General features: G+C 47.0%; 1 protein-coding gene across 9 annotated transcripts in view; it reads right to left on the bottom strand.

Annotated features, from left to right (window-relative positions):
• Positions 1–14287, bottom strand: part of PAX5 (paired box 5) — a 191422-nt gene that overhangs the window by 78286 nt on the left and 98849 nt on the right. For 7 of the 9 annotated variants that reach the window (XM_003263323.4, XM_012509210.2, XM_012509211.2 and 4 more), the window contains one exon: positions 7006–7135. The exons of the other annotated variants lie outside the window; for them this stretch is intronic. In XM_003263323.4, coding sequence (XP_003263371.1) covers positions 7006–7135 — 130 coding nt within the window. The remainder of the gene's footprint in view (positions 1–7005; positions 7136–14287) is intronic. 9 annotated transcript variants of the gene reach the window in all.

The following is a 14287-nucleotide window of genomic DNA, read 5'->3' as shown; positions in this document are numbered from 1 at the left end:
CTATGCTGGTCCTTTTGTCTGTTTACTTCAGTTTCAGTAACAAACAGTTTTAGTTATTGTAGCTTTATCAGATATTTTTAAATATGCTAAGACTTTTACTCATTTCTCTATGTTAAAATTTTTCTAGCTGTCACTGTTAATTTATTATTTAGCATCATTTTGATAAAGTCAAAAGAAATCTGTTGGTATTTTCATAGGAATTATTTTGAATTAATAGATTACTTTGGAAGAGTTGGCATTTTATGATATTTAGTTTTTTATCCAAGAATAAACTACATCTCTTCATTTATTCTATTATGACCCTTAAGGGAGTTTTAAACTTAAGTTTCTTCCCAGGTGTTTTATATATATAGTTACAGTTAGTGGGGTCTTCTCTTTTATTATCTTTTCTTTTTTTTTGAGACAGAGTCTCATTACATCATCCAGGCTGGAATGCAGTGGTGTGATCTTGGCTCATTGCAACCTCCATTTCCTAGGTTCAAGTGATTCTTGTGCCTCAGCCTCCCTAGTAGCTGGGACTACAGGTGTGCACAACCATGCCTGGCTAATTTTTGTATTTTTTGTAGAGATGGGGTTTCACCACGTTGGCCAGGCTGATCTCAAACTCCTGACCTCAAATGATCTGCCTGCCTCAGTCTCCCAAATTGCTGGGATTACAGGCGTGAGCCACCACACCCAGCTCTTTTATTATGTTTTCTAGCTAACTATTGTTTACTTATAAGAATATATATTATATTGATAATTAGAATACTTCTAATATTTTTAAATTAAGCATAATTTTGACTTAGGCCCGGAATGTTTATATTTTTTTTCTGCTCTATAATGAGATTTTAAAATGGATAAATCAAAGTATAAACAGGTCTTTGGTCAAGGGTTTACTTTAAAACCCAATCCATGCCCAGACTTCCCGTCTGGGCCTAATAAAGAAGGCTTCTCCTGCAGACCCAAGGACAGCTAAGCCACTGAGCTGGTTCTTAGCACCAATCTTCTAGATCAGTTCAACTCAAGTTCCTTGCCAGGCTTGTAAGATAAATGAGGAAGCAACTGAGTGGGGACCATGGGCACCTGTCTTAAGGGGCAGCAGCTACTGCTACTGAACCCCAACCACCGTGACCACGTGGGAATATGACCCAGTGTGGCCAAATTTTCCAGTTTTTGCAAGGGAATCCCAAAATCCAGACTTTTATTTTCTAAATATTGACTCAAATTTTTAAAAAGCTCTATGTAGCCCCAACTCAACATGTCTGTGGGCTAGATTAGCCCTTTGGCCAGCTGGCCTCCAGTTGACCACTTCTGCAGACAAGATTCTCAGAAAGGCAACCACAGCCTCAACTTTTACAGGATAATTTTCTCCCTAAAGAGGCACGTGCATAAACGGCAGGATGCCCAGCACACCTCATTTTATTGTGTTTCACTTTATTGTACTTCACAAATATTGCATTTTTTTACAAATGGAAGGTTTCTGGCAACCCTGTGTCAAGCAAATCTATCAGTGCCATTTGTCCAACAGCATGCACTCACTTCCTGTCTCTGGGTCACATTTTGGTAATTTTTGCAACATTTCACAGTTTCTCATTATTATTATATCTGTTATGGTGATCTGTGATCAGTGATCTTTGATATTACTATTCTAATTGTTTTGGGGAGCCACAAACTGTGCCATATAAGATGGCAAACTTTCAATAAACGCTGTGTGTGTTCTAACTGCTCACCATCGACTGGCTGTTCCCTCATCTCTCTTCTTCTCTAGGGCCTCCCTGTTCCCCGAGACACATCAATACTGAAATTAGGCCAATCAATAACCCTACAATGGCCTCTATGTGTTCAAGTGAAAGGAAGAGTCACATATCTCTCACTTTAAATCAAAAGCTAGAAATGATTAAGCTTAGTGAGGAAGGCATGTCAAAAGCTGAGACAGGCCAAAAGCAAAGCCTCTTGCACCAAACAGCCAAACTGTGAATGCAAAGGAAAAGTTGTTGAAGGAAATTAAAAGTGCCATTCCAGTGAACACATGAATGATAAGCCTTATTGCTGATATGGAGAAAGTCTGAGGGGTCTGGATAGAAGCACAAACCAGGATGGGCATGGTGGCTCACACCTGTAGTCCCAGCACTTTGGGAGGCAGAGGTGGGAGGATTGCTTGAGCCTAGGAGTTTGAGAACAGACTGGGAAACATAGAAAAACCCTGTCTCTACAAAAAATTTAAAAATTAGCCAGGCATGGTGGTGCACGCCTGTAGTCCCTGCTACTCAGTAGGCTGAGGTGGGAGAATTGCTTGGGTCCAGGAGGTCAAGACCAGTGAGCCATGATTGCACCACTGCACTCCAGCCTGGGTGACAGAGTGAGACTCTGCCTCAAAAAAAAGAAGAAGAAGATGATAAACCAGCCACAGCATTCCCTTTAACAAAAGCCTAATCCAGAGTAAGGCACTAACTCTCTTTAATTCTAGGAAGGCTGAGAGAAGTTAGGAAGCTGCAGAAGAAAAGTTAGAAGCTAGCAGAGATTGGTTCATGAGGTTTATGGAAAGAAGCCATCTCCATAACATAAAAGTGCAAGGTGAAGCAGCAAGTGCTGATGTAGAAGCTAAGATCAAGCTAAGATCATTGATGGAGGTGACTACACTAAACAACAGATTTTCAATATAGACCAGTCTTATACTGAAAAAAGATGCCATCTAGGACTTTCATAGCTAGAGAGGAGAAGTCAATGCCTGGCTTCAAAAGCTTCAAAGAACAGTCTGACTCTCTTGTTAGGGGCTAATACAGCTGGTGACTTTAAGTTAAAGCCAATGCTCCTTTATCATTCCAAAAATTCTTGAGTCCTTGAGAATTATACTAAATCTACTCTTCCTGTGATCTATAAGTGGAAAAACAAAGCCTGGATAACAGCACATCTGTTTATAGCATGGTTTACTGAATATTTTAAGCGTACCATTGAGACCTACTGCCCAGAAAAAAAAGATTGTTTTCAAAATATTACTGCTCATTGACAATGCACCTGGTCACCCAAGAGCTCTGATGGAGATGTACAAGGAGATGAATGTTGTTTTCATGCCTGCTAACACAACATCCATTCCGCGGCCTGTGGGTCAAGGAGCAATTTCAACTTTCAAGTTGTCTTATTTAAGAAATACATTTTGTAAGGCTATATCTGCCAGAGAGAGTGATTCTTCTGATGGATCTGGACAAAGTACGTTAAAAACATTCTGGAAAGAATTCACTATTATAGATACCATTAAGATCATTCACAATTCGGCTGGGCACGGTGGCTCACGCCTGTAATCCCAGCACTTTGGGAGGTTGAGGCGGGTGGATTATGAGGTCAGGAGTTCAAGACCAGCCTGGTCAAGATGGTGAAACTCCGTCTCTACTAAAAATACAAAAATTAGCCAAGCGTGGTGGTGGGTGCCTGTAATACCAGCTGCTCGGGAGGCTGAGGCAGAGAATTGCTTGAACCTGGGAGGCAGAGGTTGCAGTGAGCCCAGATCATGCCACTGCACTCCAGCCTGGGCAACAGAGCGAGACTCTGTCTCAAAAAAAAAAAAAAAAAAAAAGAATATACGTGATTCACGGGAAAAGGTAAAAATATCCACATTTACAGGAGTTGGGAAGAAGTTGATTTCAGCCCTCATGGATGACTTTGAGGGCTGAAAATGACTCACTTCAGTGGAGGAAGTAATTGCAAATATGGTGGAAATAGAGAGAGAATGAGAATTAGAAGTGGAGCCTGAAGGTGTATTGAATTGCTGCCATGTCATGATGAAACTTTAGTGAATAAGGAGTTGCTTCTTATGGATAAGCAAAGAAAGTGGTTTCTTAAGATGAAATCTACTCCTGGTGAAGATACTGTGAACATTGTTGAAATGCCAACAAAGGATTTAGAATATTCCATAAACTTAGTTGGTAGGGCAGTGGCAGGTTTTGAGAGAGCGGACTCCAATTTTGAAAGAAATTCTACGGTGGATAAAGTGCTATCAAACAGCATCGCATGCTACGGAGAAATCTTTCATGAAAAGAAGAGTCAATTGATGCAGGAAACTTCATCGTTGTCTATTTTTAAAAATCGCCACAGCCACCCCAATCTTCAGCAACCACCGTCCTGATCAGCCATCAGCCATCAACATCGAGGCAAGACACCAGCAAAAAGATGACTCACTGAAGGCTCAGATGATTACGAGCATTTTTTAGCAATAAGTATTTTTAAATTAAGGTATGTGTCTTCTAAAAAACATAATGCACACTTACTAGACTACAGTACTGGTTGAGTATCCCTTATCCAAAATGCGTGGGACCAGAAGAGTTTCAGATTTTGGATCATTTTGGATTTTGGAATATTTGCTTTATATTTACCAGTTCAACTCCTAATCTGAAAATCCAAAATTTGAAATGCCTCAATGAGCATTTCCTGTGAGCTTCATGTCATACTCAAAAAGTTTCAGATATTGGAGCATTTCAGATGCTCAACCTGTGTAGTATAGACATAGCTTTTTTTTTTTTTTTTTTTTTTTTTTTTTTTTTGAGACAGAGTTTCGCTCTTGTTGCCCAGGCTGGAGTGCAATGGCGCGATCTTGGCTCACTGCAACCTCCGCCTCCCAGGTTCAAGCAATTCTCCTGCCTCAGCCTCTGAAGTAGCTGGGATTACAGGCATGCACCACCACGCCCAGCTAATGTTGTATTTTTAGTAAAGACGGGGTTTCACCATGTTGGCTGGGCTGGTCTAGAACTCCTCACCTCAGGTGATCTGCCTGCCTTGGCCTCCCAAAGTGCTGGGATTACGGGCGTGAGCCATTGCACCCAGCCAGACATAGCTTTTATCCGCACTGGGAAACCAAAAAATGTGTGTGACTCACTTTACTGAGATATTTGCTTTATTGCAGTATCCTGGAACCAAACCCACAATGTAAGCCTATAACATCTTCTTGTGATCTGCCTACCCAATCTTCTCATAAACTCTGATCCCAGTAACAAACCCTCCTTTCTGCAGAACAGTCTCCTCTGGGATCTCATTTGATCCTTACCTGGACCCTGAGAGACCAGGACCCTTTTACAGATGGAGAAACAGAGGCTCAGAGATGTGTCCAGAGTCAGACAGCAAGGCAGTGACCTTGCTGGATGAGCCCCAGCTGATCTGTGTGGCAGCGTGGCCAGCAGCACGGGCCCTGGCATTCAACTGCAACTCCACTGCTCACCAGCTGTGATCTCGACAAGCCACTCAACTGCCCCAAGCCTCAGTTTCTCTATTTGTGAAATGGACATGATCATAAAAGTCCCACCTCCCAGGGTTCCTCTGAAGGTTAAGTGAGTTCACTTAGCACAATGCCTGGTTCTTAGTAAGTGCTCAGTGAAGTGCCAGTTTCTATTATTGTTCGCTAATCCAGGCTTCTTTGCGCTCTGCCATGCCCACCTCTATAATTATTTGTAGTTCCTTGAAAAAGAGGAAAAAGGGCCCAGGATCTAGGAGCCAGAGGGCCAGCTCTAACTCCCCCTTACCCCTTATGCCGGGCAAGCCACCGCCCCTCCCTGAGACTTGGTTTCTGTGTCTGTGAAATGGGAGTGCCTTCAGAGGTCTCGTCATGGATTCTTGTGACACCAGGGGAGGGGACCTCCTCGGACACCTGTGGGGTCAGCAAAGGCTTACTCCAGCTGGGGCTCCCCGGCTCCCTGCCCCTCGCTAACGTCTCCCACCTCAGGCCTGGCTGCACTCCAGGCTCTTGGCCCACCTCAGGTGGATGGGGGAAAAAGTCACTCTTGCCACCTGACTGGCCCTCACGTGGTGCTCAGAGCTGCAAATAGGGCCCCTCTCTTCCGCCTGAGCCTCGGTGCTGACCCTTCAGCCCAGGTCTCGGAGCTGGGCCCTCCCTGTCTTGCTGCTTTGGCCTAAGTGACCCCCCTCCATTGTTCTAACCTGAGTCTAACCCAGCTTCCCTGATGCACCCACAGTCCACCTGCATGTCTACGAGTCCCGTGTCACTGTCACTATTCACTGCGCCCTGCCTACCAGCCCACATGGGCATCCTGCTACCTCAAACCAGACCCACAGCTCTGGCCCAAGTGTGGCCCACCAGCCCCTTGTCTATTTGTGCAGTACCCGAGAGGGCCTCCTGCCTGCCTGGTTGGACAACCAACGGCTGGCAGCTGAGTCTGTCCAAATGGAATCGGCTCCATGTTATCCCAGCACAGCTGGGCCAGGGGTCTGCCCGTCCTGGCCCGTGCATCCAGCCCTTCTGCAGCAGCAAGCCAGCAAGCCCCATGGTGACCTGCCACAGGGAGAGGGTTCTCAGAAGAATCCTAACAGCTACAGGTATTGGGTGCTTACAGTGTGCCAGACGAGAGTCCAAGCACCTTCCACATACGAACAAATTAATCCTCACAACAGCCCCCTGGGGTAGGTGCTAGCACTAGTCCCACTGTGCAGCTTAAAGCCACAGCCCAGAATGCATACATGACTCACCCAAGTCTGCACAGCTAGTAAATGGCATGATCAAACTCAACAGTGCACCTCCAGGACCCACACTCCCAATCTCTACACAGACAGCTAAAGAGTCTTGGCATCCGCCAAGCACCTTCCAGCCTACGCCGCCTACCCTTCTTGACTCAGATTCTGCCTGCCAACAACAGTCTGCAAGGAATCCCATTCCTCCTTGAGGTTGGTGCCCAGCAGGTTGGCCTTTCTTGTGAAAGAAATAAACCCTAGGCCTCTGAACACTCAGCCCCACCCATGGGGGCCCCTCTGGCAGGAGGTTTCCTGCCCCCCGCCCCAAGTCCCCTCCAGCCCACAGTCCATTTGGCATTTGTTCTCCCCAGCTTTGTTGGAACCATAACCAACCATGTCTCATCACAGCTGCAACCCTGGCCCCAGCACCTGATCTGTTCCCAGGCCTCATAACCTCGTTAAAACAAAATTGGCCAATCACATCCAAACACACCAAGAAGCCACTCTTCCCACCACACACTCCTCTCTCTCTCTCCCTCCCTCACTCATCCCCCGTGTCCCAGGTGCCCTCACCTGTCACAATGGGGTAGGACTGCGGGCCTGGCACACTGCTCCCGATGTCAGCAGGGGTGGGGCTGGCCAGATTGGCCTTCATGTCGTCCAGCCCACCAGCCAGCGAGGCCATGGCTGAATACTCTGTGGTCTGAAAGAAGAAACAGAGACGTCTCAGCACCAAGACTCCACAGTACCTTAGTCAAATGCCAACTCCACGTTCTGAGCTCAGCCACCAAGCCAGGTTAGTCCATGCCTGTGCCAAGGCCCACAGGGGGCTCATGAACACCTCCAGTGTTGAAAGGGCAGAGTTAGCTTGGTGGAACGAGACAGTTGTCCAGAATCAACAATTCTTCCCAGGAGAGAAGGGGGGCAGGACTCAGTGCAACTTCACAAGAATCCAAACTTTGCTCCCTCTGGCCTGCATGTTGCCCTCGTCCAGCTCCAGTCAGCCAGAGACCCCACGCTCCTCAGTGCAGGGATGGAGGGTCCATAACAAAATGAAAGGCAGAAATAAGTGTCTTCTTGCCAAGAGAATGGAAAGAATGGTTTCTGATTTCTGTGCTCTTAAACCACAAAAGTAGAATCACAGAAACAAGGGGTAAGAGGAATCTGGGAGATCATCCAGTCCAAATCCTCATTTCACAGATGAATAAACTGAGGCTCAAGGGGAGGAGGGCTTTACCCACCATCAACAGGGAAGAATACCAGTTGGGGTGGGTCACCATGAATTCCCACCCTAATCCAATATGGCAAACTAACTGAGCCACCATTTGGCAAGTGTTTTTGAATTCTGGAAGCAGGTAAACACCTGTATGCTGAAAACCATGGGGTGCACATATCTAATTTACCAAGTCCACACCAACCATGTGTATCTAGCACATGAGTCATGCTCCTTTCTTTAAGCCATTTCACAAAATCAGAGTTTGCAATGAGTCATTTCCTTGTCATCCAAGCCACTGTCAGAATGGTCTCCAGAGAAGGCAGCAAAGGCACCAACCTGGATCTTTCAACCGAAGGATAGACTAAATTATAAGCATGAGTGACAAGTCTCTTCCTCCCACCCCACCCCACCCCAGGGCCTATTTTCAGGTAAAGAAAATATATGCGGCTGGGTGCAGTGGCTCACACATGTAATCCCAACAGTTTGGGAGGCCAAAGCGAGTGGATCTTTTGAGCCCAGGAGTTCAAGACCGCCTTGGGAAACATGGAGAAACCCTGTCTCTACAAAAAAATACAAAAATTAGCCAGGTGTGGTGGCTTTCACGTGTAGTCCCAGCTACTCGGGAAGCTGAGGTGGGAAGATTGACTGAGCCCAGGAGATCGAGGCTGCAGTGAGCCATGATCATGCCACTGTACTCCAGCTTGGGTGACAGAGCAAGACTCTGTCAAAAAAAGAAAGAGAAGGAAAGAAGAAAGGAAGGAAGGAAGGAAGGGAGGAAGGAAAGGAGGGAAAGAGAAGGGAGGCAGGGAGGGTGGAAGGAAGGAAGAAAGGAAGGGAGAGAAAGAGAAGGAAGGAGAGAAGGAGGGAAAGAGAGAGAGTGAGGGGGGAAGGGAAAGAGAAGGAAGGAAGGAAGAAAGGAAGGAAGGAAGAAAGGAAGGAAGGAAGAAGGAAGGAAGGAAGGGAGGGAGGGAGGGAGGGAGGGAGGAGGAAGGAATTTTCAAACACTTAAGCCAACAAATTTGTTTGTGCATGTGAAGATTTTATGTGGGGAGTTTCCTCCAGGACCCTGGCATTGCTGATGGAGGACACACCCGTGTTGGCCCAGGGTTATGTCCTTGTCAGGGAGGGACACAGAAACAAGCAGTCTTCTGGAAGGAGCTGCAGGTACCCTGAGTAAAATAACGACGACTGAGCCACTGGGAGGGAAACCAAAGGAGCCACTGGGCAGCAGGCAGAAGGCGCTGGGACTCAGGCACATTCCTGGTGTCTTTCCCTTCAAATCAGAGATTACTTCCTGGGCAGCTAAAGTTTCAACTGGGGGTGATGGCAGCAGTGAGTCCAGGAGGTGCTGCAGGCCCAGGCTCTAGATGATCCGTGCTGAGGACAGCATGTCCAGAGTTCCCCAGGGCTCTTCGATCCTCATCCGTCAAAGGCTGGTTCTGAAACATGTGGAGAAGAGCATAGGCCCAAAGCAAGCCCAAGTCCTTCTAAGGGAGAAGAACAAGACCAGGGGGACAGGCTTACCAGGCATCAGGAATTGCTATAGAGCTACAGTAATTAAGACAGGGTGGTATTGGCACGGGGTAGATAAATAGACCAATGAAACAGAATCCAGTCCAGACCCTGATCCGTGCACATACGGAACCGTGATATATGAAGGAGATGGTGTACAAATCAGCAGGAAAGGATGGACTCTTTAATAAACAGAGCAGGGGTAACTGGTTATCCATTCAGAAACGGGGGAAAAAAGAAATTGGATCTTCACACCAGACACAAAAATCAATTCCAGGTGGATTAGAGACCTAAATGTGAAGGCAAAGGCATCTAACGTGGCCAGCTCTAGGCCCAGCCAAAAATCCTTGGGAACAAGTCTGCCCTTCATGGAAGGAGGAGTGCCTTTTCTGGCCTGAGATGCTCACACAGGGTTCCTGCTCACTGTGGGGTTAGTGGTGGGACCCAGTCATCCTGCTGCCCTGTCTCACTGCCTCCTCCTCCAAGGAGTCTTTCATGATCACCATTCCCCAGGAAGTGTGAGTCCCACCCTCATTCTGCTGGCCCCACCAAGTGGCGCCAGAACAATAACAACCATAGTCTTCACAACTGCATCAAAATCTCACACTCACTGAGCATTCACTCTGTACCAGGAGCTTTAGCTGTACTATCCCATTTAATCCTCACAGTCACCCCTTGAAGCAGGCTCTATGACATCCCTATTTTACAGATGAAGAAACTGAGGCGTTTATGATAGCGCAGGAATGACTTGCCTAACTAAGTTCATACGGCTTCTAGGTGCCCAAGCCAGGATTCAAACCTGGGTCCCTCTGACTCCAAAACCTTGACAATGACCCTAATGATCTTTATACTGTGAGTACCTGATCCATTAAAACACAGTGAAATCAACTCACTGGTCCCAACATTTTTATAAGTGAAATTGAAAAAAAAATCCAAGGGTCTCCCATATAGAAAGGATAAGTCCTGTTTTGTGAATCTTTGTTTCCATGTCAGTGGGTATGTGTGTACGAGGTAGAGATTAAGATGTATTTCTTGCTATAGGTCACAGCCAGCAAAGTTTGGAAAATACTGCCTTCATTCCATGCAGCAAGAGCTATTGGAACAAGGTTGCTGTCTAGACTTCCTCTTCTGTAGAACAAGACTTGGTTGTGGCATTAGCCTCCTAATTTTCTGAGAATGAATCGGGCATGAATTTAGAATTCCACTCACTGGAAGCAACTCCTTCAGTTCATTGCTGTGTGCAAAGACGGCAGGTCAAAATGCCTCTGACAAGGGTCTTCCTAGATGGCATCTTCTGGAGTTTCTGGGCCCCCAGGGGTAGGTCCCAGTTCCTCCCTCCTCTCTGTGTTCCCGAATGCCCTAGTGAAGGCCTGAGCATAGAGGGCGTGCGTTCATTCAACCTTTACAGAGCCCTGTTGTGTGCAATATGATGTGTGAAGACCAGACACACTCTTTGACCCTCACCCACAAACCCCAAGAGAAGACACATTGGCACAGAAATTCCAACCAAGAGGGACAAGAGCACAGAGTCATTAATGTATATGGGGTGTGAAGTGGCCAGGAAGGGTTTCTTGATGCAGGCTGTATTTAACCTGGGAGTGAACAATCCCTAACTCCCAAGACTGAGAACAGCCGAAGTCAGGCTCAGAGGTAATAGGACAGGAGTGACCCAGAAACAGTGCACATGCAATAGTTAGAGGGGGTGCGAGTGTAAAGGGGAAAGATGGAACAGTAGACTAGCTGGAACTCGATAGTGAAGGGCTTGCACAATGAACACTGGGTGAATGAAGGAGGGAGTGCTCTTGCTAGGGCCAGGCAGCATCCCAGCCGAGAGTCAGTGCCCCTGCGCCCCTCCCCAGCCCACCCTGGGGCCTGGCCCATTCCTAGACCTCAGCCTCTTCTCTCTGACATGGGCTGGGCTGCTGGGTCTCCAGGGGAAAGCCTTTCTTTTCCCCAAGAAAGCAGAGCCAACCTGGGTTTAAGAGAACCACAGAAAGGGTGGTCAACAGGGATACATCCTGCCTCTTCACATATTTAATTTCCAGATGGAAGAGGTTTGTTTTGCTATTTGATTTTTGTTTCAGTCAACAAATTCAGTATCAAACAAAGCTCGTCCAGCCACTTCAAAAGTTGGGTTTGGATAATCTTTTTAAGACAAGAAATCTTCAACTTATGTTATACATGCAGTAGGAGGTCCGAAAATCCAGGCGTCCAACCATGATTGGCTCCCAGAAAGCAAAGCAAACCTCCCTATGAGCCAGGCCCTGGGGGATGGTGGGACACTCGGAAACGAGTCCTTAGCTGCACTTCACCATCTGTGCCTTTCCTTTTTCTTTTTTTTTGAGACAAAGTCTTGCTCTGTCACCCAGGCTGGAGTGCAGTGGCACGATCTTGGCTCACTGCAACCTCCGTCCCCCGGATTCAAGCGATTCTCCTGCCTCAGCATCCCAAGTAGCTGGGATTACAGACACATGCCACCACACCCAGTTAATTTTTTGTATTTTTAGTAGAGACAGGGTTTCGCCATGTTGGCCAGGCTGGTCTTGAACTTCTGGCTTCAAGTGATCCACCTGCCTCGGCCTCCCAAAGTGCTGGGATTACAGGCATGAGCCACAGCACCCGGCCGTCTGTGCCTTTCACCATCACCACCTTGCAGAGCTTGCCCAGAGCCCAGCCTCTCTTCTTTGGTGGGATTCCCTCAGTTCTTACTCTGCTCCTGCATGAGCCAGGGGAAGCTGTCATTTAGTTTTGGTGTTTAATCGTTCCCTAAGTCCTCATCACTGTTTGTCCTTTTGAGGTGTCTGTGATTTTTAAAGGCAACTGCATTCTCCCCAATCTCTTGGGTTCCCTGGAACATTGCTACACCACAGCTCCTCAGCCATTCCAGGCACTGTCCTACCTCCACCTGGAGGGCCCATCTCACTCTGTGACTTAGAGAACTCTTACATTATCCACAAGACCCAGTTCACATGTCACCTCCTTGGTGAAGCCATTCCTGAGCTCCACACTCCTACAAAGAAACAATCTCTCCCTTGTCTATGCTTCCATACTTCGTGGCTTTTTGCACAGACATCCATTATCACCATGTAGAGTGGCTGTTTGTCTGTCTCCCTCCAGGTCACCTTGAGAGTGTGGAACATGGAACATCTTTAGTGCCCCCTAAGTGCTTGTTGAATGAATGAATGAATACTGGTTCAGTAGCATGTTATGAGCTACAACACTCAAAAATTAACTAGGAAGTGTTTGAACAACAGCACTAAGTGATCCGCTAACATCCCCTGCCCTCCTTCCACCTCTACCCCACATCAAGTCAGGTCACCAGAAAGCCACATCCCTATCCAACATATTAAAGCCCGTGGGTAGTGCTTTCACCAGTCTCTGATGGAATATCAGGCATTCAACACTTTTTATGAGGCAAAAAATGAAAACAGCCATAAAAAGAAGATTGTTAAAAACCTCTGGGGACACTGCCCACTAGAATATTCAAATTCCTTATCAATCCCTCCTACAATTCAACACCAGTAAAGTTTTTCCCCTGGTGAGTCATTAATCTGCCTCTGACTAAACAACAAGAACACTGCAAACCACTGCATATCTCTTTTGGCTTTGACTGCCAGGAAACTCAGTCAAATTCAGTGTTCAACCACCATGAGCACATCATTGCTGGCTCCTGGCACAATGATCTTCCCCTTTTCTCTATGTAATTTCTGAACTTTTTTCCCAAACTTAACTTAGATACACGTAATTGCTTATTTTGCAGGCCACCTCAAGTTCTTTGTGAAAGTGAAGGCTGGGGAAGGTGAACTGACAGAAAAAGAAAGGTGGAAGGAAGGAAGGAAGGAAGGAAGGAAGGAAGGAAGGAAGGAAGGAAGGAAGGAAGGAGGAGGAGGGAGGGAGGGAGGGAGGGAGGGAGGGAAGGAAGGAAGAGAGAGAGAGAGAGAAAGAAAGAGAAGAGGAAAGGAATTCCTGGTGCCTCTTTTCCTGGTAACAATGGCATTCTACTTCCATTTCTCACAGTTTTTCGAAGCCAAAGGCTGAGTGGTGGGGTGCAGAGGTACACACACAGTCACAGATGTGTAAGTGTGTTGGTGCACCTACATACTTGGGTACATTGCCCCCTCCCAACCCCAGCCCCTAAGAATCACAGGCGACAGCTGTGTTCTACATTTCCTACTTTTCTGAGCCCTTGGGGTTCTTTCTTAGGATGTCATTTTAGGCTTCTTCTCCCTCTTCATCAGGGCACCCTGGTGCTGTCCTTGACCATGACCCAGGAACAGAAATGAACTGAAGTCAGCAATTCACAGATTTCCCACTGCAATGCAACCATTGGGATAAAACTTCCTCTGCCTGCTGCCACAGAATCTTTTTCTTTTTGAGACAGAGTCTCGCTCTGTTGCCCAGGCTGGAGTGAAATGGTGCAATCTCGGCTCACTGCAACCTCCACCTCCCTGGTTCAAGTGATTCTCCTGTCTCAACCTCCTGAGTAGCTGGGATCACAGGCACCCACCACCACGCCCAGCTAATTTTTGTATTTTGAGTAGAGATGTGGTTTCACCATGTTGGTCAGGTTGGTCTCGAAATTCTGACCTCAGATGATCTACTCGCCTCAGCCTCCCAGAGTGCTGGGATTTACAGACGTGAGACACCACGCCCAGCCGCCACAGACTCTTATAGGACCTCAAGGTCAAGACCACCAGTCCAAGGTATGTGCACCGTCCTCACAGACACCATGCTCCAGATGATGGAACAGCTTGTCCTCTCAAATATCAGAACTATAATAGAAGGACAGTCAGGGTCATATTTCCCAACATAGAAAAACTGAGGTACAGGGATAGGGCTGGAGGTCCTTAGTTACTTTTTTTTTTTTTTTTTTTTTGAGACAAGGTCTTGCTCTCTCACCCAGGCTGGAGTGCAGTGTCACAATCATGGCTCACTGCTGCCTCAACCTCCCAGGCCCAAGCCATCCTCCCACCTCAGCCTCCCGAGTAACTGGGACTACAGGCACACGCTGCCACACCCAGCAGCTAATTATTTAATTTTTTGTAGAGATGGGGTTTCACCATGTTGCTCAAGCTGGTCTTGAACTCCTGAGCTCAAGTGATCCACCCACCTCAACCTCCCAAAGTG

Source organism: Nomascus leucogenys, chromosome 8 (assembly GCF_006542625.1).
Source record: "Nomascus leucogenys isolate Asia chromosome 8, Asia_NLE_v1, whole genome shotgun sequence".
Taxonomy (NCBI): Eukaryota; Metazoa; Chordata; class Mammalia; order Primates; family Hylobatidae; genus Nomascus; species Nomascus leucogenys.
Note: the sequence above shows the minus strand (reverse complement) of the source record. Positions and strands in the feature narration are given on the sequence as shown.